General features: G+C 32.6%; 1 protein-coding gene and 1 long non-coding RNA gene across 3 annotated transcripts in view; one reads left to right on the top strand and one right to left on the bottom strand.

The window, feature by feature from the left end:
- Positions 1 to 483: 483 nt before the first annotated feature.
- Positions 484 to 25262, bottom strand: part of Proc-R (Proctolin receptor) — a 50596-nt gene continuing 25817 nt past the window's right edge. For both annotated transcript variants that reach the window (XM_036376855.2, XM_070110323.1), the window contains exons 2-8: positions 6818 to 7213; positions 5278 to 5450; positions 4267 to 4383; positions 2476 to 3138; positions 1752 to 2074; positions 1475 to 1693; positions 484 to 1405 (exon numbers count right to left, since the gene is read on the bottom strand). In XM_036376855.2, the coding sequence (XP_036232748.2) occupies positions 1010 to 1405; positions 1475 to 1693; positions 1752 to 2074; positions 2476 to 3138; positions 4267 to 4383; positions 5278 to 5450; positions 6818 to 6936 (2010 nt within the window). In that variant the 5' untranslated portion in view covers positions 6937 to 7213 and the 3' untranslated portion in view covers positions 484 to 1009. The remainder of the gene's footprint in view (positions 1406 to 1474; positions 1694 to 1751; positions 2075 to 2475; positions 3139 to 4266; positions 4384 to 5277; positions 5451 to 6817; positions 7214 to 25262) is intronic.
- On the top strand, positions 12305 to 17120 carry LOC138857532 (uncharacterized). The gene is made up of 3 exons (XR_011396631.1): positions 12305 to 12654; positions 12708 to 13029; positions 16817 to 17120. It is a non-coding gene; the product is annotated as an uncharacterized lncRNA (long non-coding RNA).

The raw sequence follows: 25262 nt of genomic DNA, 5'->3' as shown, positions 1-25262 counted from the left end.
GGTTACGGGTTCGGGTGGGTTCGTCTCGTTTTCCCTACCTAGAACTATTGATTAGGCTATTTCTCTGTAAATCTCGGCACTTCTCTAATCGGTCTTAGTGCGCGGTAGTCAATTTTTTCCTTTGAACATATCGATTTGAAATTTTATACACATCCATTTCGCCTCAAGAAGCAGCTTATTTGTCAGAATCGCCGATATTGGACCACTATAGCCTATAGCTGTCATAGAAACTGGCCGATTCAAATCAAGTCCTTGTATGGAAAACCTTTTTATTTTACCAGATATCTTTACGAAATTTGGCATAGATTATTGTCCAAGGCGAAACAATAATTTTCGAACGTATTTTTCGAATCGGACTATTGGTATTATAACTTCGGTGTAGTCGAAGTAAAATATTTTTCTTGTTTCAGCGTAACGTTCTCTCTCTTCTATTCTATTTGATAATTAATTGCTCTCTCGAATTCAGTAACAAATTTAAATTAATTGTATTTATATAATTTTCTTTATTTTATACATATTTATTACAAATATTTAGAATATTTTTATATTAATAAAAATATTTTACTTGAAAATAGTTAAAATTAAAATTTTTTGACTCATTCGCTTATAAATGTACTTAATTATAACTAATCGCTTAACTTAAATACAATACTTAATTAGCGCGAAATATAGTTGCACTTAAAATACATATTTATATAACTGTATATCTATATCTATGCGTATATGTATGTATGTATAGCGTCACTTATGCACTTAACGAACTTAATTAAATGGCGCGCGCCAAGCAATTTGCTTAATTAATTCGATTAACTAATAAATATGCTACTAACTAATTTAAATTACATTAAAATTAACAAATTCAATTTGCGCAAACGTAGCACACATCAACAACAACAATAATTAACACACAATTTCAATTAGGTAGAATACAGTAAGCATTCGTACGACACGAAGCATCACGAGGTCATGCACATTTGCTACCGCTCTCTTTCTCACTCTCTCTCCCGCTTCACTTGACGACTATCGACGCAGCTGCCGGCCGATAGCGGCGACTGCCATTCACCGAATGCGTGCCATGCGTACTCGTGTAAAGGCTCGTGCTGGCTGTCGCGTGACGTGCATGTGCACGATACTTATAGCCTGTGATAAGTTCGCGTACCGTTTTCCGATATTTATCCGAAAGTACGCAATATAAGAAAAAATTTGCTGCCGCATTGATGTCAGCAAGAAAATTGAAAATATTACCAATAATCGCTTGCAGATTGTTATCGATATCGACATTCTCCGAAACGATTAAATAAATTGCCCATGGCAGTTGACAAATGATAAAGAGTAAAACGACCGCGATCAGCGTAACGGTGATGCGATTCTCCTGCGAAACGGATGACGTGTGTGATTTGCGTTGCTGTTGGCGTTTTGAGGAGTACAGGAAATTAAAGACCTTAGCATGAATTTTAATATAACTGTTACTCACCCCTTTACCGCTCATGCGTGAGCGTCGTATGCTATTCGCATTCGTCATTTCGCCGCGTAAATTCTTCGAGCGTCGCACCAACATTATGAGGAAGCAATTGAAGGTGCCCAGCAGGCATAACGGTATTAAAACGAATACGAATAAGGTGAAAAAGTACCAGAGGCGTGTATAGAGCGCATTTTCGCCCAAGCTCGATTGGCTGTTCTGATAGTAGATAACCTAAATTTCAATAAAATTTAAATTTTAAAAGAAATTTCCAAAATGTGATAGCACTCACTTCCTCGCAGTAATCCGTTATGTTGAAGAAAAGTGTTTCGGCATCTTGTTTTCCATGTGTCGACTGCGCGTTAGCAGCCCAAACACCGGCGCCGGTAAATTTTCCATAGCTTGGCTCTTGCTTAGCTATTCTATCTGTGTCTTCTATTGTCGGTTCACCTTCGTCTGCATTCTCTGTTGGCGGCGTTGCTGCACTTACTAAGAATTCTGTATCCAATAGCAGATCGGCACGACTATCCAGTGAGTAGTAGTTTAACATAATTCGAGGAATGTTTCTATCAGCCGCCGCAGAGAGTGCTCTCTTCATAATCGTACCTCGGGAGACTAAACGGAAGACGTAATTTGTAAACTGTATAATTTGCTTTGCTATTGAAAATCATGAAAAAAGGGAAAGGTTAGAAAGTCTGAGCTCAGTTTCCGAGAAGGAAGTTTACTTCAGAACTTAACGACTTTACAAAGTAACAGAAATTCTTATAAGCTTTTTGCAATAATTGGTACTTCACTCTGTACACCTTAGTATCTGGGGTGTTCCACATGTTCATACTCTCAATTTACCACCCAATCGTTGTCGGGTATTCAAGCGTAAAAAACCCACTTTAAGCTCCCGATGCAACCTTTCCGTAAGCAATCGCTGCACAACACATTTATACACTTTGCACCCAACTACCTCACTAACCGATCGAAACAAGCCTTACGCTCAGTCCTAAAGTGCCCATATTACTCACCTTTCAATTGCGCGTCGTTCGATGTGACTGCTGATGCTGCTTCTGCCAGCGCGGTCCACTCATGCATTGCCGGCAATGGCGCTGCAGTTCTTAGTGCGATTGGTGAAGGCATAGCCAAAGAACGTGGCAAAGGTGCTTGTGTGCTGCCTGTGGTGATCGCTGCCTTGTTCGGCTCCACTGTACGTTTCAATCTACGCAATATTACATCCGGTTTAGACTTCCACACGTTACTCACCGTGTCGCCTACATTACTGCGGTGCAAATTGTCCTTTTTGCGCACTACTGTCCCAGTTGCTGAGTCTACAGCCCGTGTCTGCCAGTGATGAGCTGTGTGCTCTGTGCGTTCATCCGCAGCCGCCTGACCGCTGCCTTCGAAATCGAGATGTGGCGCTGTCGTTGCTGTCGATTTTGGCAGTGCCATATAGTGCTGCAATGGTAAATGTAGTGTGTCGTCTTGTTTTTTCGTGCGGCCTGCTTCTTCTTGCTGTTGTTGTTGTCGAACACTTTCGTTGTAATTCAGTTGTAGCAATGAGAGCCGCTCTGGCGCGTTCGCTTGCGTTATATTACACGCAACGCCATGGATATCAATTGATTTCTTAGTGATGCGATACTGATGTTCGAAAGCTGTGGAAATTGTGGAGAAGAGGCAGAAGAGTGCGACTCCTTGATTTTTTGTCGTGTTAGGTGCATGTGTGGTTTTTATTTTTGTTTTGTTGTTTGTTATTGTTGGTATGCATCATGTTTCGTACGTGTCGTGTGCATGTGGGAGTAAAGAAAACACGACGGTATGTCAAAGGTAAGCGTATGAAAAATATATGAACATTTTCGGCGTTCAAGTGACAAGTGACCAACAACAAAAACGGGTCAAATTGTGGGCACTCTGACAGCAGCATATTACACTTGCAGTTATGGAGTAGTTGCAAATTGAGTAGAGCAAGCATGTTGACTCGTATATTTCGTGTTACATTAATTTTGGTACCCACTGTCATATGTTGTTGGTGCTTTGCACAATTTTACCGACATGTAATATGCATAAATGCATACAAAACAGTTAAACACGTAATCCAATTGAGTTATAAATTTAGTGATGTGCAATATATTTGAAATATAAATGTATTTATCGTTAAAATAAATAATCGAATTTGGAATTCGTTAATATTAGAGAACTAATTTAACACTTGTAAATTCCGTTACATTTTTGGTGATATATTTTTAATATAACTTTAGTTATCAATATCATAAAACAACGAATATCCAAATAGTCAATATTAAAATATCAGGTTATTATTTTAAATTCCTGTACAACTTCATTAATCAGCGATATTTTTAAATATAAATTTAGTTATCGAAAACATTAATAAACGTATCTTAAAATCGTCAATATTAAATGAAATCAATTTACTGTTTTTAAATTCAGTTACAAATTTAGTATTCAGAAATATTTTTTAAACATAAATGCATTTATCGATAACATAAATAATCAATTTTGGAAATATGGTCAATAATTAATTATGTAGCAATGCTTAAGGTAATTTTTGTAACTACTTTTCTCCCATTATCGATAAATCGATAAACAAACATCTATTGCACAATTAATTCCATATTATCGGTAGATCATTAATTATTTTCACAATAAAGCATTTAGTTCTCAATTCTAAACATAAAGTTTTAAAGTAATTCGCTTCAGTTATCGATCAGTCAATACATAAAATTACCATTACTCATCACCAGCAAATGCACATCTCTAGTTCGGTGAATAACGTATTCCCATGCATGCTCGTTTAAACTCACCTGTAATGACTTTCTTTGCCAACGATTCCGTGCAGAATGTCTGTCGTTTAAGCGGGTAACGTATCGCAATAAATCGTTCGATCGTAAAACACACAGCTATGTAAATGGAAATGTACGCTACAATAACAACACGCGCCGCAAAGTAAAATTGACAGTTGATACGCCATGCAATGCCGAAGGACCCAGATGATATATAGGAAAAGAGAAAGAACGAAGAGAAAAGTACATATTAAGTTATTAAGACACAAGCGTGTGGTACGTGCGTTAACGCTGTGGAGAGAGAGCGTAAAATAAAAGCAAATGAGTGCGTAACTCAAATTGGTTTTCGGCGCCTCAATCAATTCACTTGTAGCACTTCTGAAATGAACAATATGCAACACTGCATTGGTAAGCCTCGCAGACATTTGCGTCGATGCAGAGACAGCTATTTGTAACTGAGCGCTAATTAAATTGTAATTCTTTAAAAAAAAATGGGATCTGCTTAACTGCGTTACTATAAATAGAGTTTTATCGCAAACGAAGACTTTTCGGCTCGTTCGTTAAATGTATAAGCTGATAAAATGTTGTGGTAAGGACTGCCCTATGAGTATCCAGTACTAAACTAATTATCAAACTGGTTTTTTCGACTTTTTATGATTATCTCAGCTCTAAAGATCTTTTGCAAACGCAGAGCAGTCTTAAAATCCGCTATACTCTGTCAGATACCCAGTCTCTAGACCTTCTGCTCTTCTAATAAATACCGCAAGCCCTTTCAGTAGTCAGCTGTCAATTATCAAACCATATTTCTAATAATCTAGTGCTGCAATAATATTTCTGGCTCTCGGCTTTCTAAAAAAAATTCTGTTTCACTTCCCCCTTTCAAAAATCAGCTGTCTTTTGACAACTGTCACTTCTCAATTAAAAAAAAAATCGCAATCGAATAACTATAATCAGTTACATCCTTTCTCTAGCTGTTCTCCACTCTCTCAATTGCATTTAAAATTTCTATTCACGAATTCCACAAGCACTTACCACAGGCATCACAAAGCCAAACCGCATAACCATAACATTTCCAAAAGATTTCCACATTCCGCTGAACATAGTCATAGTGTTGGAGTGAGAGAAGCAATGCCATGGTGAGGTAAATAATATCGGTGATGGCGAGCGCGGTGAGATAAATATTTGTTGTGCAACGCATGCGTTTTCTAAATATTGCAAAATAGTTGAAATTTAAAATGAATTAGAACTAACTAAGATTTAAAAAACTTAGATCTAAAAATTAACCCTGTATAAATAAATAAATAATAAATTTAAATATCTAAACATAAATATATTTTTTTTTTACATACAAATATTCATCAACTTGTTTAAGCAAAAAATTACTAGTGAATAAAATTTCCGGTTTTATATTTAGGAAATATTCTTTTATAACCAAGTTTATTATTTAATTGTTATTAAATTTTATAAGTTTTAATATATTTAAGCAAAAAAGTTAAAAATAAATCTGTATTTATTTAAAAAAAAATATTAAAAATATTAATATTCGAAAAAACTTATTTAGAACTTTAACGTCTGCAAAATTCAGCAATTGAAATTGTTTAGAAAGTAAATATACAAATATTGATACAGCTTTTCTAACTTCTGAAATTTAAAATTACTATTTCAGAACAATTCAAAATTTTTAAAATATTAATTTTTTCTTTACTTGTAATTTATTTAAAATAATTTTTTTTTATTAATTTGAAAATTTTATTTTATCCTTAATTGTAATTAATTTAAAATCAATTTAATTTCGAAAATTTTACTTTTTGTGCTTTTTACATTACATAGATTTTTTGTTTGATATAAATCATGTAGAAAAGTTATTAATGCTATGGAATTTTTATTATTAAAAAATTATTGATTTTTCAACATTTGAGTTACAAAAATTGCCATCAGAAATGTATTTAGTTTTTTTTTAACATTTTTTTATATATTACGAAACATATGTTTTTAGCAAAATCAAATTGCAATTAGTTAAAAAAAAATTATTTAAAAAAACTTTATTAATAATTTAAATTTTTGGAAAAATAGTTATATAACATTTTTTCAAAATTTTGGATTTTTAAATATTTCTAAATTATTCGAAATTACTTTCGAAAATTTAATGTAATTTTAATTAATAATTAATGGAAAAAAATTATCATCCAGAACGAAATACTTTTTTAATTTTTCAAATCTTTAAAAAAAAATAAAAATATATATTCAGCAAAAAAACCGTATAATCAAACATAGTAAAGCATTTTTAAATTATTAATTGAATGAAATTTTAATTTTTTAAATATTATGAACAAATGTTTAAAAAAAAAAAACATATAAGCGAACAAAGAGTGACAATTTTTGATATGAAAACTATTTTTAAAACCCAATACAATAAATAAATATTTCTATAAATTAAAATTTAAAAAAAAATATTTAAAATTTAAATCAATTTGTTGTACTACAAGAAATGAGTGCATTTTTCAAAAATTATTACTACCAAAAAATTAACCTTAGCAATGCTAGTGCCTCAAATTATGCTTGTTGCACTCACCTTGTCAGCACATAAATGCTCACGGAGTTGCCCAACAATCCAATTACAAACACGCATGGCACCAATATGCGTTGCACCACATGACGCACTGCGGCCACATCCGCGGAGCTGAACATCATTGCAATTCAAAATATTTGTGTGTTCCATAAAATGTTGCGTGTGTGCGTGCTTGGTTTGTTGTTTTAGCGTGTATATATTTTGTGTGGATCTATGTTCTCTTTTTTAAATTTGTAGTTTAATGTGTGGTGATTTTTATGAATTTTGCAAAATTTCACCGAAAACAGATGTTGACTTGTAAATATTTATAAAAATGTATATTTATGTTGCTGCAACATGTTGCTAAGGCACTTGATTTATTGTGGTGTTCTGATTTGAGATATGATTGTGTATAGTGCGCTGAAAACAGAGAAAGGGAAATTGATGAATATCTGATTCTCATTTCTTTTAGTTCATAAATAATATTTGCTCTACCAATATAAAGGTATCTGCATTGTTTTGGTTCGAATTCGAAGGTTAATAAGCTTTCGAAATCAAAATTCAAATTAAAGCCCAAACCTCATTAATAACATCATGTGATAACATCACATTACATGTTATATATCACGTCATCGTATCATAATATCAAAATATTTTAAAAATAATATAAGTATCTTTCATATCAATTAATAACCTTATAATATCAATATGGTGAAGTTATAACACTAAAACTGTTTCTTATAGTTTCTGTTTCTAGCTTACTTATTTTCAACTAATAATAATTACATGATATTCATTAATTTTTTTTCCATCCCGTGGTCACACAGGGGTCTTCCGTGAACCAAGTATGATATGACATCACATCATTACAGAAACAAATAACCTCTTTTTAAATTTTCAGACTGTAAAAAATGTGTTGAAATAGTTATAAAAAAAATTTTTGATCTTATTAAAAAATTAAGTTACATTACCCATATTTTGCTTAATATGTATATTGCATACGTGGCATCACGCGATGTCAAGTCGAAATTTCAATTAAGAAAAACAGGTTTAGATTTCAATATTAAACTAAAATTTGATAAGTATATGTAAACTAGCTTAAATCTGGTAAATATTTTAAGCAATATCATGATATAAGAATCATCACATGATGTCGATAATGCGTCTAAATTTCAAATATTTTACCTAATATGATATCTTCTGTTCAGAAACTTTTTCTGGAATATATTTTATTAACTGCTTATTTATGTAGACCAATCGCGTGATATAGAATGACATCAGGTGATGTCGATCACATATAATATTTTGAATTTTACAATCGCACTCAATTGCCGCTCATCCACTCAATTATAATTTGCCGTTTCTAAAATATATTTCGCTGACTGACATTTTTATTACCAGCCTTATGATACAAAAAGCCTTACATGATGTCGACACAGTGTTCAAATGTTATATGTGATCATACTATTCTACTACTATCAACTAAGTAGGAGTTTTTTGTAAAATATATTTTAATTGCTGATGACATATTTAGATCAATCACATGATTTAGAAATACTCACAAGATTTCGTGTCAAATGACCAAACATTAAATGATTTTTAAATATCACGCATCATACTGCAATTACTAATATTAAAACTTTTGCTGAAATATATTCCACCAAATGTTGACTTTTGATCAATCGCATCACAATCACATCGCAACTACATTGCCACACTTTTCTGTGTTAATATAAAATGAATGTAGTTCAATCACATCATGTTTACCAATTACATATGCTTTAAAATATTCCACAACTTATGATTATAGATCAATCACATCGCCGAAATCACATGACACACTCACGTCACTAACGCATTTGAAAATTTTTAAAACGTCAACTCATTATACGAGTTACACCACATTTCATTTATATGCATTATATCCTTTTTTTGTTTTTATTCTTCGAACAGATGTTTTCAATTACATCACATCGCATTTATGTAATTAATTTCACATATGTCATATGATTCTTTTCTCTTTTCTCTTGGCTTCTTACTAATTTACTTTCAAGTCATTTGAGCTGAAAATTGAATTGGAAATTTTATTTATATATTTTTTTTCAATTTCTATTTCACACTTTTGTTTTTGTTTGCAAAAATTGTGTTTACACACTCTGACAAGTTTTAGCGCTTGTAAAGTCACTACGTCGAAATCAAATATTTAAAAATGTTTTTTTATAGCACATATTTTTCCAGCTGAATTGTTGCAAAATATGTGCATCGATTAAAGTTGTTGCTTGGCACAAATTGTCGAAAATTAATCAACTCGCCAATTTTATTTACTTTCAATCTATTTTTAATTTTTGAATTTCTTATCTTTACTTTTCCATTTATTACAAAATTATTTTTAAAATCTCTTACTAAATTATTTTTAAGCTTTTTTCTTATTTATTTTTAAATTTCTTTCTGTTTTAATGGTTTACAAACAAATACACATACAACTGTATAGGAAAATCTCAAAAGTTATAACATTTATTTACAATTTTTACAAGTGTTTACAAATTCAATCAATTTTGAGAAAATTTAGAACGGAAATCGAATACTTTTTTGTACGTATTTAAATTATTTACTTGAAAATGTTTATATGTATATACGGATATATGTAAATAATGTGTAAATATTTATTTTGACTGTTCGCTTGCAAAAATGTTTACGCATTTGCATGGTGTATTTTGTGTCGAAAAAACTAAATTTCAGAATTATTTTATGTTAATTTTTATGTAAATAAACATTTATTAATTTTTTCCGTTTTCCAAATTTTAATTCTTTTGAAAGTAGTACAAATATTAAAATACTGTGTTTTGTGATTGAGCTCCCAGTATAATGAAATGTTCTTTGTTTACAAAATATTCCATAAAAACTGAAATAATTTACAAAATTTATTAGCATCTTAGTTTAGGCTTATTATTTTTATAGTTTTTCAACATACATATCAAGACTCATCCACCAACCAGCCGCACTTAGTGCGAATACTAACTAAATTTCGCTTGACCCACTTCAATTTTCTTCAAAATTCTCTTCAATTATGTCCATATAAATGAGAGCAGATAGATAAATAGATAATATATAAGGTTTGCACCGCGACCTAAAGTCTATTGTGCCCTCCCCTCTGTCACAACGGCTCACATAGCCCGAGCATATTGAGAAATTCCAATATGCTGCTCGCTGGCAACGATGTGATCCCTATTCGAACACATGGATCCAAAGGTAAATGAGAGCAACTCCACTACTATCTTCTGAAACTGTGTAGCATACTTTTGGTTGTTTTGGTTAGCTGGTAAAAAGAGTTTAACATATTTCGCTGTGGCATGCCTTTCGAAATTATGCAAAAGAGATTTTAGTGTTTTACTATTAATACCTTATATTAAAATACATATATTTAGTCTAAGTACTAACTAAATTTCTCTTGGGTTTTGAAACCCAGAAGCAAGTTTTGCTCCATATTGCGTTAAATTACGGCCTTTTAAATATGTAAGAGCAACTCCCTTACCATCTCTTGAACCCATATAGAAAACTTTAAGAGTTGCTGTTAACTAACTTTATATATTTCAAATATTTTTCCCTATAGCATTTTTTTAGGATTAAGGCAAACGAGTTTTTAATCCCTTAACTCTACTATCTTGTATAAAATACATATTTATTATAGACATTTTTCCAAAACCTTAATCTGCGCTAACTGCACTTCTTGCATTTTCGGTATTGAGTATGATAAACTTTAGTGCTTTTTGAAATATATCATATACACTATACCACCGCCTTACCACAAACTCACATTTACCCGGGTATTTATTATATGTAGACTAATCTCTGGGAAAAAGGTTGTTCCAGAGGCATATTTTGTCTAAAATCAAATGAGGCTATGCAGATAGCGTAGATTCGTTTCTTGAGGACGGGTTATATATTTCAGCACCTATATTTTGAAAGATAAGAAAATAAAATCGATCGATAGGATTTTGTTTTCAATGTAGCATTGATTGCATTTTGCTCTGATCTAGATCTAAAATGTCTCAATCTAATTATACCCTGAACAGAGTATAATAAGTTTGGTACGAAGTCTGTAACACCTAAAAATAGACTTCGGAGACACTCTGACATAAATAAATTATCAGCGTAACGAGCCTAGTCCATTTAGCCATATTCGTCTGCCTGTCTGTCAATGGAAAACTTTTTTATTTGAAAATTTGTGAAAGAAGTTTGTAACACCCAAAACGAAAAGTCAGGAAACATTATCGCATATAGTATTCTTATAAGAAATCTTTTGTATTTGAAGTCTACGTTTTTTTTTATTTTTTTTTTTCGTAAAAATAATTTTTTTTCAAGGTTCTTAAACCATATACATATGTATGTAAATCCAAAATGATTAATATCAGATATTGACTGGAAACTTTTTGGTTTTCATATTTCGTTCAAAATTAACGAATTGGAAGTGAAAATTTATTATGTGTATTGTTTTTATGCAACCACTGCGCCATTACCGGCAAAAAATTCTGACACTAATTGGTGTATTTTGCTTGTGATACTTTTTTACAATTTCAACTCACTCACTGACGCTCTCACCGACTCACTGTAGGAACAATTGAGCCGCGCAGTCACAACTACAGTTACAACCACACCCCAAAAACCGCAGCCACAATACACACACACTCATGCAAGAAATTTATGTAAAACTACGCAACTCGCTGTTGCATAATATTTATGTAAAGCGGTTTGAGCGCCTGTGTATATGCAACATAACAAACAATTGTTTCTAATAAATTTTTGTTAAAAGTTATGAGCATTGCCATACAAAAGCACTAAAAACAACAAATAGGTCAACATTGTTGCCAGCGAGTTGTAGAAGTGTTGCAAATATTGGCAATATTGCTGTTGTTGTTGTTGATTTTAGGGCTGCTATGCTTTGCGCAGAATGCTGAAGGTGTGAAAGCTTTGAGAATTTGTATTTGTTTACTGCGCACACACACAGCCATACATAATGGCAGCGTAAAACCGCATGAAATTTTGTCAAATTTCGTTATGTCATTGAGCGCTGAGCGCACCGCGCTACACCCACCAACAGCCACATTGTTGCGCCAGTATTTTCATAAATACTGACAGTTTATTTTATAGTTGCAGCATTTTCTATTTACACCAGCTTAATGTAATGCACGCACACACTTGCAAACATATATGTAAACAAATCTTATGTAAGCAAGGGCATACGCGTGGCTCTGGGTGCGTGAGTTGCGTGATAAAGTATGAGCGAAAGTTTTGAAAACTTTTGCGAGTGTTTTGCCAATAATGCGGTTACTAAAATTATGAATCTTAGACACTAGTTTTACTCGAAATTGCTTGCAAAAAAGCTCAAAATCACAAATTTGTGTGAACACGAAACTTTGTTAAAGAAAAAATAAATTACAGTTAGCATGTCATGTCTCAGAACCCAGAAAAAATATCAATTTTCCTAAAAAATTTTATTAAAAAATTATAGAAAATTTAAAAAAAAAATAAAAATTTTAAATATTCTAAAAAAGGTAACTAACTAAAAATTTAACTACAAAATTTACAAAAATAAATAAATGTGTTAGCTTTCAAAAAAATTAGCTAAAAATTGAGCAAAAGATATATAAATATTTTTAAAGAAGTTAAGTTCGGATGTAACCGCACAGAAAAAAGAAGAGAGAAAATAAGTTTTCAAAATCAAGGCAAATAAGAAAGACATTTATGGTGTCATAGCTGAAAAGATCAGTCTGCAGAATAATTGACAATACCAATATCGGAAGCGTAAAATATAAAGAGCCAATAGAATTGAGTAGCTAGATTATCTCTCCAGATCTTTGAAAGTAAGCCCTTCAAACCTCGAGATCCTGTTTTTAATTTTCTGCCACTTTCTCAGTAATCTTAGTGATCAGGACTTTCAAAGTAATTTTCAAAAAATAAACCCTTCGTGCCTCTCGAGTTGTTTTGCATTCTCTGAAACTCTCTCCAAAGTCGACAGTTATCAAGGTGGGGCGATCCCAGCGTGAAAATAAGGTGAGCAGCAATACGAGAAAAGAGAGAGTACAGTTGGTAAAGTCAAAGAGCAAAGAGAGCACTGCAAAGAGCATCACTTATATTATCTGTGAAATCATTTTTCAAGGAGATAACTAACAGAGATGAAATTTCGTTTCTATGCAAGCCAGCAGTTGCAATGAGAAGGAATGTCGTACAGAGAAACGGTAACCATTTTTCACTCTTCACTTTGAATGAAATAAATTTTAGAGATAAATTTGTCAAAGGTAAGGTCGAGCTAAGTACCATACGCATCTGATCTACTCAAACTCAGCAAGAAATAGTAGAAGAAGTTGTAGGATTGGTATTAAAGCTTAGGCCAAAGTTAGGGAAGTTTGATTAATGTACCCATATCAAAACTTAAGTCAAGGCTAGAAGAGAGGGAGATTTGATGCTCTATATCCTTCAGCAGTCACAACAATATGTGACCCACCGTAAAGCGAATCGCTGCTCAAATGTTGTTGGAAAATTTAGTACATAAAAAGACAAACGCTGGGTGAGGGGCGGCATCAATGAAGAAGAGCGCATAAACACAAATAAATAATGACATGTTTACATTTGCGTGTGTGCATTATGATAATATTCGCTCTACTGTCAACTGTCAACTATCATGTCAAGTTGTGCATAATGCCAATTACTTGTGCTTCAATATTTGTTTAGTCGTACTTTTGTACGCTTTTCTAACACATACGTAAGGTTATTTATGTGGATATGTATGTATGTATATGTCAGTATAATCATCGAAATTGCGTGCACGCTCATTATACTTAACCAGCAGGGTCTTAAACCCCTTACTTGAACACACACACACACAGAGACTTATAGCTAATTATTTATTATATTATTAATCAACGCCAACTATATGTTATGTGCTCTTTAAGGAACGTTACATATAATACCTATATGAGTATTAGCAAGGAATTTCGTAAAGAGCCAGCAGTTACACTGTGCAACAAAATGTAGCTTAATTAAATGAGTTAAATCGCAGAAGATCTGCGGTACCTTTCTTATTATTTTTATTGTTGTTGTTATAATATACAGAAGTCCAGTTATATAACTATCGATACCATCCAACAAAGGTTCAGGAAACTTGCCAATTCGTTGCGGAGAAATATAAATATAAATGTGTTTAATACACTCTGCAAAGGAGTCATTTGAAGGCTTATCTTGGATAGCATAGTACTAATTTTTGCATAACCTGGAATCTAGATACTTATAAATTAAATTTTCTATAGTATTCACGAGCTGCTGAAAATCTGTCCAAGATCTGTATGACATATCACCGATAACAGATTCTTCGTTGGAAACGTGTATACGATTTTTTGCAAAGTCTAATCGTGCTGAATTCTGATAAGTAAAATAAGACTGTTTGAGGTTGTATCTCTGTTTTATATAATTACAGTTTTGATGATATGATTTATCTCTTGTCAAGTGCTGACTTCAGGACATAACCTCACTTTAGAGAATGAGCTCAGCCAAATTAATTTTTAATGACAGCATGTGTACATAAATATACTGTTAGTTTACACAGCGCATAGATAAATACGAGTACAAATGACATTTGGCTTAATGACAAATGCGCGAGCGCCTGACAGCGACAACTGACGCATATCATACGGCCGTGGTTAGCCTTATTTTTGTTGTTGCTTTTTATAATTGTCATACGTTTGTTATTATATACCGTATTTGTTTCTATTGTATGGTACAGCTGCTGGAGATTTATGGCTTGGTGTCTTACATTTTTCATCACCAATTCACCTCGTCAATTTAGGAACAATTTAATTAGAGAATCCTCCGCACTGCGAGTATAAAGGAATATTCTAAATACCTCGGCGAAAGTTATTATGCATATGTTGCAATGATAAAACAATTTCATTTCACTTAATACAAGTGGGTCACTTGGGGTTATAAAATGAAATTGAAGTGTTAAGGGCACTTAAATATACAATATGCCAATGTATTAGACGTTAACAGTTAATTTTTCATGGCAGGATATGATTTCGTACCCAGTTGGAACGATTGAACAATGGAAAACCAATAATTAATGAAATAGAGCAGTTCCAACATAGAGTTCTGAGTACGATTTGAATCCCTGGGATTCGCTCCAAGCAAAAATGTTAGCTTTCATCTAGACTTTTAGCGAATACTCTGTTACGCTACGCAAATAGGTTCATTAAAAGGCTGAGTTAATGTAATGTTTGGAGGTTTCCGTGGAGCTCTGTTGCGAATTATGCAGATAACGAACTGTATACTGACAATAAAGTAAAGCAAAATACTTTAGATCCGCTGGACTTAGATTAGACGACTTTTTAACGTCATGCTTCCGACAGAGTAGGAATGTTTTTTAATAAATATAAGCAGAGGCTTCTCTGAACGATGACTCCTCCGAAATTTATAGCGAATCCTGGGGTTACTTTCGTTTTTATATATATATATGTGCGATGATATAAAGACTATTGCTTATCAATCAAATCGGTGCTGCGGAACAGATATCTTTAGAACATCTATATTTTTGAAGAACTCAAAGCTCACAGCTCAGTCAGAGACACTCTATACTATCAATGAAGGCGATGTTCATCTAAGATAATCGTTTTCACAAGAGCTGAGCAGTTTGTACTTATCGATAGTGGTGGATAGATTTTTCGTGTTTCTCTCTTCGACGGGATATTATATTCTTTAAGTCATAGCTTTGTTATCTTTGTGTCAAAATAGGGACATTAACAGTGAGATATTTCAAAGGGGTTTTTCGATTTCGAGGTTTATGATCAAATATGTAGACATTCTGAACTACTAGTTAAGTAATTCGGCATTCCATGAATGTGCGTATGATTCTACTGCTAAATTTAGTTTTCTAAATCTGAGCGGCACTGCTTGACTGTTTCGGTTACTGTAAATGATTCTCAATCAAAATATGGAAAATTCTGTAACTGAAGTTAGAAAGTTAATACATGAATGTACTTTCTCCTGGGAATATCTATGGACCATAATAAGGAATAGAATAAAATAGAAATAAATGGAAGCTTGCATTGCGACTACACTAAGGTGTATTTTGTCCTCCCCTCGTTTACACGCACTCACAAAGGCCCTTTTCGCATATATAGATCAAAAGGCCATAAACTTACGTCTGCAGATTGCTATGCAGTCCAGAGTCAGGTGCTATAGAGCTACTACTAAAGCTTAATACAAATTTCACGGGACTTTCGAAAAGGTCGCTTTTCTGAGTGGTTATTGTTAAGTCGCTTAGTCAGTTTCTCACATGAAGAGAGTACACATAGACAAAAAATAGTGACCAGTCAGCACGACCGCAAAGGGTCTTTTTCTTGCATTCTATTCTTATACGATGTCCTGTTTTCTCCATAGAGACTCGTCTACAAACAGCATCCTCTCCGGTCTCTTATTAAACTTCTACAAGTAAATGCGTTACACACACAAAAGTCAGTTAAATGCGCCATTTTGCCCTCTGTCGGACAAATATAATAAAAACTTTGATGGCAAAACAACAGAAAGCTACACAAATTGTGCGGTTTATGAATGCCAGCCAACGTTCTTTAAGCTGTCGACTGTCGGCTGCTCATTGTTCCTTGATTGTTGGCTGTTGCTGTTGAATTAGACAAATATATGTATATGCCCCACACGAGCACATAACAAAGGGCTACACTAAAGCAAATGCAACAACAACACAAATACGAAGCGATACTTAAAGTCAAAATTTACAACAACAATGCAAAAACAACAAAACAGTAAGCCAAATACATATATACTTAGCTGTATATAAACAAGCTAAGCAGCATATAAGCAGGCGCATAAAATAACTAAAGTAAAGTAAGTCACATATTGTTTGCGACCAAAGTAAAGAACACATGCATACACACAATCAAACGCAGCAGCAGCATGCTGGCAGTGTGTTGACAAAGCATTGTTCTTTCTTGTTTTTGATTTTCATTTTCTTCCCAGAAAGTATGCAACATTTTATGGTGAAATAATGGCACATGTAACGGGAATTGGCACAGGACATATGTGTTAGATATATAAGTATGGGCGAACACAAAAGGGCGCCAAAGGATTAAGCAGCAATATATGTTACACTTATGTGGTGTGCTTTTGGGCGTAGAGCGAAAAGCTTTTAAGGAAACGTCGAGTGGGGAAGCAGAGAAGATAATAAGAAATTGCAATTTGCTCGGTTATTAAAGTACAGTGGAAATATGAAATTTTATAAATTCAAGGAAGAAATATATTTTATTAAGCGAAATTATAAGAAGCTCTATTTATAATTAAAATACTTTTTCTTGTTTCAACGAGGAAAATATTCGAAACGGCAACTAATTTTTATAAAATCACTGTAGACTATAGACTACAGGGCCGGTAGTTCTATAAACTGCGATTTCGACAAAGTCCACTTTATCGCCACGATCTTTCTAGCAATATCTCCTAGTAGCTCCAAATCGGACCGGGTTCGTGCTTTTTTTCTTCAAACCCCTCTTCTTCTTATCTTCAAATTGGACAAGAACTCTTATTTATTTCTTTAAAGAAGGCATTAGTATTCTTTATTTGCCATCATAAGCAAATATAATGTAGAAAAATATCTGCTCAAGAGGTCCATTCGAACTATCAACCCAAGAGATCATCTAAGACCATCAATTTTCTAGTAAGCGGCTCTTAGGTAAAAACATAATTGGATAGTGCTTGGAATTTTTATATGTACTACGTTCAAAAATTATTAGGATGGCAATAATTGTAGGCTTGTGTAGTCCTGATATACAACAATAGCTTTTAGAAATATTAACGCTATTAATGGCTTTAAGTCATCGTCTTTTTCGTTGCCGATTGTAGTTCTCAGAAATTTTGTTCGACTGCAACTAACCGCATTTTGAGGTTCGATTTGTTTTTAGAAAGTGACCTAGGGTAACCGAAGCCTAAGCACACATTTCATTATTGTTCGGTTCTACTTGCAGTCCCAAAAGTGGTTCGCGCGGTTTTCATACATAAGGCTCAAGAAGAAACTTCAGCTAGAACTCAATTTATTTATGCCATTTCCTCAGAATGCCACAATGATAAAATTCGATATATTTAAAATTTTTTTTTTGTTTTGTATATGCTGCTTTAAAGAGATCGAAAAATTATCTTCTTTAATTACCTTCGACTAATTTTTGTATATATTGGGAATGCCAATAATCTAGGGCAAGACTCAACGCTAAGCTCGGTAATCTTTCATATAGCCGTCTCGGCAATATCAATCTGTCAACTCGTAATTCTATTTAGTTAGCGTTAGACTTCTGTGAAATGCTGCGAAGAAACTATCAATGATTCAGATTTTTAAGCTGATGAATAAGTCATAGGTCTGATAGAGAAAATCGTCTCAGAAAATTGTGATTTAAGAATAAATGAAAAATCCGAACTAGGTATGGAAACCGTGTATGTGTATTCTCCTAGACCCTAAAACTTTCTGGGTATCGTTGTTGGAGTGACTAATCCAAGCGCGTTAAAATAAAAATTACACTTATGATCCACATACGTTCTCAGTATTCATAAACTAAGAATATGAAATACATTTAATAATCTAATAAAAAGCTCAAATCCAACACGAATTCAATCAATCAGAATTTCTCAAAAACTGCTGAGGCATTAGAAACAGTCTGAGTTTATCTCGATGGTTTTCTATTTCATTCTGTGAACATTATATAACTTTTCTGAGAATAACAGGTCGATAAAAAAAAATTCAAAAAATTTGTGAATCATAAATCTTTGCGCATGCCGTTAAAGCAGCAAACTTTAAAAGTTGCAATCCACACTTTCACTCATTTCACAGATTTTATAACGCTCCTAAACTACCGTTAGCCATTCACTATAGCAGTCAGCTGCGCTGACACTCGTTTCAACAGCATGTCAAGCTGCTAGGCGAATTTTCGAATACTGAGGTGTTGACAAATGCGCGCATCTAATCAACCACTTGACGCACAAAATCCCAACATATGTTGCAGCAACGGTAATAGAAACAACAACAAACAATCAGTGCATGACAAGAAAAACTATGTGGCGAAGATGAGCAACCACAAACAGCTGATGCAGCAGCTGCACCGTAGCAAACACTTGTCAGCTGCGAGTAATACGAATATCCACTTATGCACGTCGAAGCGAACGTGCTGCGTGCTTTTAGGCGCTTAGCTAATACTTTACATACGCTTGAAGGGTACTCACACACAACAAACTCATTGTGGCGCAACAACAAACACTCGCCCAACTGTGCATGCGTGTCTCAATTAATCAACGCACAGAATTTGTTGCAAATACGCAGCCACCTGGCTTCCGCGCGCCTCTCTCGCTCCACCATCGCTTATTGAGGCATTGAAGGCACCGTGTTTAATGAAAAATTGTGCTGTTGAACATATTCGTTGCTTAGTTAGGCGCTGTGCGCGCAGTGAAATGAGTGTGCAACACATCAATGCAAAGTTTGTTGCACCATTGCCAAAGTAGTGTTGAAGTACGTGAAAATTATGCTGACTAAGTGGGTGTGAATGTGTGTGCGAATTAATTTTCAAAACTAATTTTGCATTAACTACAGAAATGTGTTGGCATGGGTGAAGTTGAAAAATGGCAGACAGCTGTTGCAAGTGCAAATGCATAAACTGTAAGCAGGTGACCTTGCTTCAAATTAATTGTGGAAGATTACGCGTGAATTATGCGGTTCAAATTAATGAGAAATTCGTGTAAGAATTTCGCTAACGAAATCACGAAATGTAAATAAATTATATAAATTTTTTTCATCGTAGCATTCAAAACATTTTCAAAACTCAATAAGTTTTAAAGAAGAAGTTTTTAAACTAGAGATATTTTAAATAGCTTAAAAATGCTCAGCAAGTTTTGAAATAGAAGATTTTAAACTGGCAAAGATAGCTTTAAAAATCTTTCATATTGAATTTGCCAAAAGCTTCAATGATCTTTATATAAGCTTTAAGGTTCACAGCAACAAAATTATAAAGTACGCAAAACCTCACATCCAAAACTTAAAAAGCACCCAACGAGTTTTAAAAACGCATTATACCATATTTTAGAAAGCTTTAAAAATTTTGAAGAAAAGGCTTTGAATATCGAAACGACATTTAAGAAAATTTTAAAAAAGCTTTCAGATTTTTACTCTTCTTCTTCATATTGAATTCTCGCTTTCATATTGCATTTTGCCAAAGCTACAACGATCTTTAACAAGTTTAAGCTGCACAGCAACAAATTTGTAAAGTACGCAAAACATTACATATAAAATCTCAACAAGTTTTAAAAATGCAATTACAAATATTTTAAAATGCTTCAAGACCCCATAAATTTTGAAGAATAAGCTTTTAAAATCGGTAGGATATATACGAAAGCTTTAAAGAACTTTAAAATTTTTATTCTCATATCATACGTATTAAACTTTCTTATGTTCAAGCTCTCAAAGAAAGCTATAATATAAACTTTGAAAAGCTCACGAATTAGCTATATAACAACTTATTTTCCTATTGTAAACATCAAAGCTCCGAGTCAGCAAATAGGTAAAATGTCTGGAAAAATGTTCTACATTTTGTGTCACCATGTAGCAATTTGCAGAGTTTTTACCTACTTTTCCTACCTTTTCGAAAGCTCAAAGCTTTTACTTTTTTTTAAATATTTTGAGAGTTTTATATTTTATTCAATATTAAAACTTATGAAAGCTTACCTCGAAAGCCTTCTTTTGTCGAATGTTATGTTTAAAAAAAAAAAACTTTTGAAAATATAAATGCTTACAACAGCATACACCGAAATTTTTAACTTGTTAATGACTTTTGAAAAAGCTCATCTCAAATTTCCCTTATTAATCCTTGAAATATTTTACTTATTCATTTATTTTTTTTAGCTTCTTTAAGCTTTTACTCTTTCAAATTTTCGCTTTTATTCAGTTATGAAAGCTTATAAAAGCTTGCATCGAAAACTTTCACTGGTTACTGTTTTTGAAAAAATTTTGAAAAACTCAAAGATTTTGCCCTTTTCATCTTGTTTCAGTATTTCATCTTTTAATAAATATAACTGCTTTTAAAAGTTTACATTAAAAACTTTCACTTTTTAACGATTTTGAAAAAAGCTCACTTCAACTTGCGTTGATTAATTCATTAAATATATACTGTCTATCACTTTCAGCATGACAGCTTATTCGCAGTCCATTGTAAATGTGATTGCATTGCAAAAGTACTTGAATATCACAATACAATAGTTGAGCAATGTCACAAAATCAGGTCAACGAAGAAATGCAAAATATTTGCACTACATATTTAGATATGGAATATTTTCCAAATAAACTTACTGCAAACAAAATCAAAATTTCCATCAAAAGAATGCCGAACAGGCCAAACCGTATTGAGTTGAAATCGAATTTGCAGTGCAACAACAAATATTACCGAAGAGAGACTGCAAAGCAATGTCAAAAGTTGTTTGTAAATACACATATTTACTCGTACATATATAATTTTATGTGTGCGCCTGCGTGTGTATAAAAGTTGTTATCAAATCACATTTGCACGTTTCCCTGAAAAATATGCCACAATTTATGTGAGTGTATGTGTGTAAACACACCGCATAAACAAACAAACTACACACACACACACTCGCACGTCGAGAGTTGAAAACAAATTTGCTTCAATGCACAGGTGCTCATTGGCACACACATACACATAAACGTCGGGCTTGCATACATTTACTGGTACTAACTATGGCGTATGCAAATATAGCTGTACCTGTGCTGAAGTACTTGCAAGGCTGTAAAGCGAGTGTCACCAATTTTCGAAAATTACATGCTACATGCCACACAAGTGCAGCACGGCGGTAACAGCAAACTATGCATGTGGCAGCATGGTATATTAAATGCATCATCATTTGCTGCTTATGTGTATGTAAATATGAATGTAAATGTGTGTTTGTAAGTGGGCGCCAAGTAAAATGGTAAACCACCTCATCGTGCGTGCGTGTCGAGTAGTTGGAGGTCAGGTGGGATGTTGGAACTGTCATATACAAGCACTATTTTATACTGAATTACATTGCAACCGGATGAGTACTCGGCTATTTATTTTTCAGACTTTCTTAGGTCCCACCCTCAAGTAATCCTCACCTGTTAATACCTTAAATTCATTTTATTGCTATTTCATTTGATTATCTTTGTTATTGTATAATTCTCAATAGGTTTATGAAATTAATAATTGATCCAAAGGCGTCTTTTGGACTGAAGTAATTGTATTAATCTGAAGTTTAAAAATCCTAGAGCCTACACAATCCTCTACACAAAGTTTAGCTTCTAGTTCATCTTCCAAATAGACATATCTTGCCAGTAATCCCTAACTTTCTCACTCATTTTTAAATTTTGTTAACGATTACTCGGCTTTTATCTAAAGTAATCCAGTGCATAAGCAGACAAATAAAGTAAAAAAGTATACAATATATTTTATGACCCAACGATACAAACTTTATCTGGAATAGTTTTTTTTTTTTTTGGAAGTACATTTATGCTTTTCTTGTGCAATTTAAAAATATATCAAATTTTCAAATGCAATTTATGCTTGCCGTTAATGTAAGCAATTTACAATTCACTGAATTTAATTTTGAGTAACCGGTTCAAATTAAAACCGAATACTTTTGGCGCGTAACCGACTTTTATAATATTTAAACTTTGCTAGTTAGATGAATTATTAGTTATAATAACTGTTTGTTCAGCAAGTAATCGGTTCTATTATTTTGCTAATCGGAGTAAAACTTCAAATCTCAGTAAAAAAAAACTTTGTAATTAAACAAATTATTTGATAGCTCACCTTATTCATTTATAAGTAACTGGTTCAAACAAAAACCCAAAACTTTCAGCGAGTAATCGAGTTTCGTAATTTAGTTCCTGAATATTTCTCAAGCCTTACAAGCTATATGAAAATGTAGTAATAAATTATTGTTCGGCAAATAACCGCTTATTTTATTTAACCAATCTGAGTAAAACTCCTAATCTCAGCAAAAAAAAAATAATTGTCTATTGCCAAATTTTTTTAAATCTTATCTTATTTACTTATAAGTTACGGATTCAATGACAAAGCGAAAACTTTTGACGAGTAACCGGTTTTTATAAGTTAGTTTTAAAAAATTGTTAAAATTTCCATGTCGCATGAATTACTAAAAATAATTGATTCTTCTGCAAATAACCGGTTCTTTTATTTTACTAATCTGGAAAATAATTATCTATTACAAAATTCTTTGAAATCATATCCACACGCTTACTTACGAGTATATATACCCAAATATAATATAACAGTTACGTATACGTACCAATAATTCTTAAATATTAGCATGTCTTCTAATTTTTTTTCCCCCATATTTTCATATCAAGCATTTTTGTTTACTTTTTGCTGCATTTTTTACAACTCTATTTTCTTTTCTTTTATGGCTCGTAAAATGCCAGAAAATTTCATTTTCCGCACATTACGGCATTACAAATGCAAACGGCAGAAATGACAGGATAGAAATCATGTACATGTCCTGACAGCAAAATGCGCAAAAACGCATTAAGGAAACTGAAACGTGTACCCTCATGTATGTGGGTGTTAGTTCCGTTACGTGTGTGTGCATTAGTTTATACGAATAAGTACAGTTAGTGTGTTGACAGCAAGGAAAAATTATTTAGATTCGAAAAACCGCTCTTTGTATGATTTTCTTTCAACAAAGTAAGCGATCAAATGCCGCCGGAATTAGATAAAGGTTAGCTCTGAGTGTGGAGCATAGTACGTAATCGGATTACAGAGGAAGCACAGTAGAATTTTAATTTTAAGTCCTAGGAGTTTTATAAAAAAAAACAGCATCAGTATTTGAAAAGCTTTCAAGCTTTTCAAGAGGTTTTAAAATTATATTCAAATAAAAATTTGTACTTCTGCTGAGAGTTTAGAAAGTCCATGCTGTTATGTATTTAGTTCTAAGCTAGTAAGAAGAAAGTTTAGAAAGTCCATGCTCTTATGCATTTAGTTCTAAGCTAATATGAAAATAGTCATCGAGCTTTTTAAAAGACTTCGATTGTGAACTACAAATAGTCTAACATATGTATATACATATAAACATATGTATAAAAGCTTCTTGCATGTAAAAAAAATTAATCAAATTTGAGCATAAGCTAACCCAATACCTAAAAAAGCTTTATAGCAAGCCGAAAAGTTTTGCAACCTTTATAATAATTACTATTTGTTATTTTCAATTACAAGCAATTATATGAATGTATTATCTTTCAGTAAAAGCTTTCTCAAATAAATGAAAGCACTAACTCATATAAAACTGGAAATTAAGAAGTCTTATGAGTGTTACGCTTTTCAGAGATGAGAGCGGTTAATCTCATAATTAATTAGCTTTTGAAAATGAAAGCTTCTAGGGTTTTATAAAAGCTCTTTTCAAATATTTTATATAAAGTATGGTCAATAGAAATATACAGGAGCTACAAAAGCTCCTAATTTTACCTTAGCTAATTTTACTAAAATATAATTTATTTAGTGGGGTAGTGTAAGCTTTTCATGTTTTGAAACAAGTTTCTTCAAAAAATTAATAAAATATAAGTACTCAAAGTTAAAACATTTCTCGAGGTTTTCCGGGTGCCATTACATCTTTTGTTTTTTAATACATAAACAGTAAACATCAAGAAATAGCTTTTTCTTCTTTACCGAGTTGATATGAAAACTCTTTCTAAATTGCCTTTCTCCATTTAAAAATATATGTAAGTTAAGACTCCACCAACAAAATAAAATCGTTTATAAATCATACAAACACAACATAAATATAATCTCATAAAAAGCTTTCAAATAAAAATGCATGTACTGAAAGTTAATACACTTCAGATTAAAAAATTGTTTGTTTTTGATAATTAATTGCTAGTAAAATAATAAAAAACTTTTGAAAGCTTTATTATTCACGAAAGCTCCTAACACATCTAGCAAAAGCTCTAAAGCTTCTATCATAAAAATTCACTGTTATTGAAGCTTTTAAGAGTAATAATTCATGCAAGCTCCTAAAAAGTAAAGCAATAAGCAAAGTTTCATATTTTTACTCATAAGCACGCAAGCTAATTCATATATAATAAATTTTTAAACATTTCGAAGCTTTTACTATGTTTTTAGTTATTCTAATATTAGTTTGTGCTTCATTAAGCACTTGTCGGCACTTCACTCAAGGCAAATTATTATTATATCAAATCAAATTCACTGTAATCAAAGCTTTTTTTAGCTTCATAATTCATGAAAGCTCTTGTGAAAGCTTTCAATATCGATTCGTAATCGCTCAGTCCATTTTATATAAGCATATATGTTATTATATCAATAAAAATTCAAACTGAAAAAGTAAAAGTACTTGTGAAAGTTCGACATTTTTTATCATAAGCACCAATTTAATT

Source organism: Bactrocera oleae, chromosome 5 (assembly GCF_042242935.1).
Source record: "Bactrocera oleae isolate idBacOlea1 chromosome 5, idBacOlea1, whole genome shotgun sequence".
Lineage (NCBI taxonomy): Eukaryota > Metazoa > Arthropoda > Insecta > Diptera > Tephritidae > Bactrocera > Bactrocera oleae.
The sequence above is the reverse complement of the archived record's forward strand: the minus strand, read 5'-3'. Positions and strand labels throughout refer to the sequence as shown.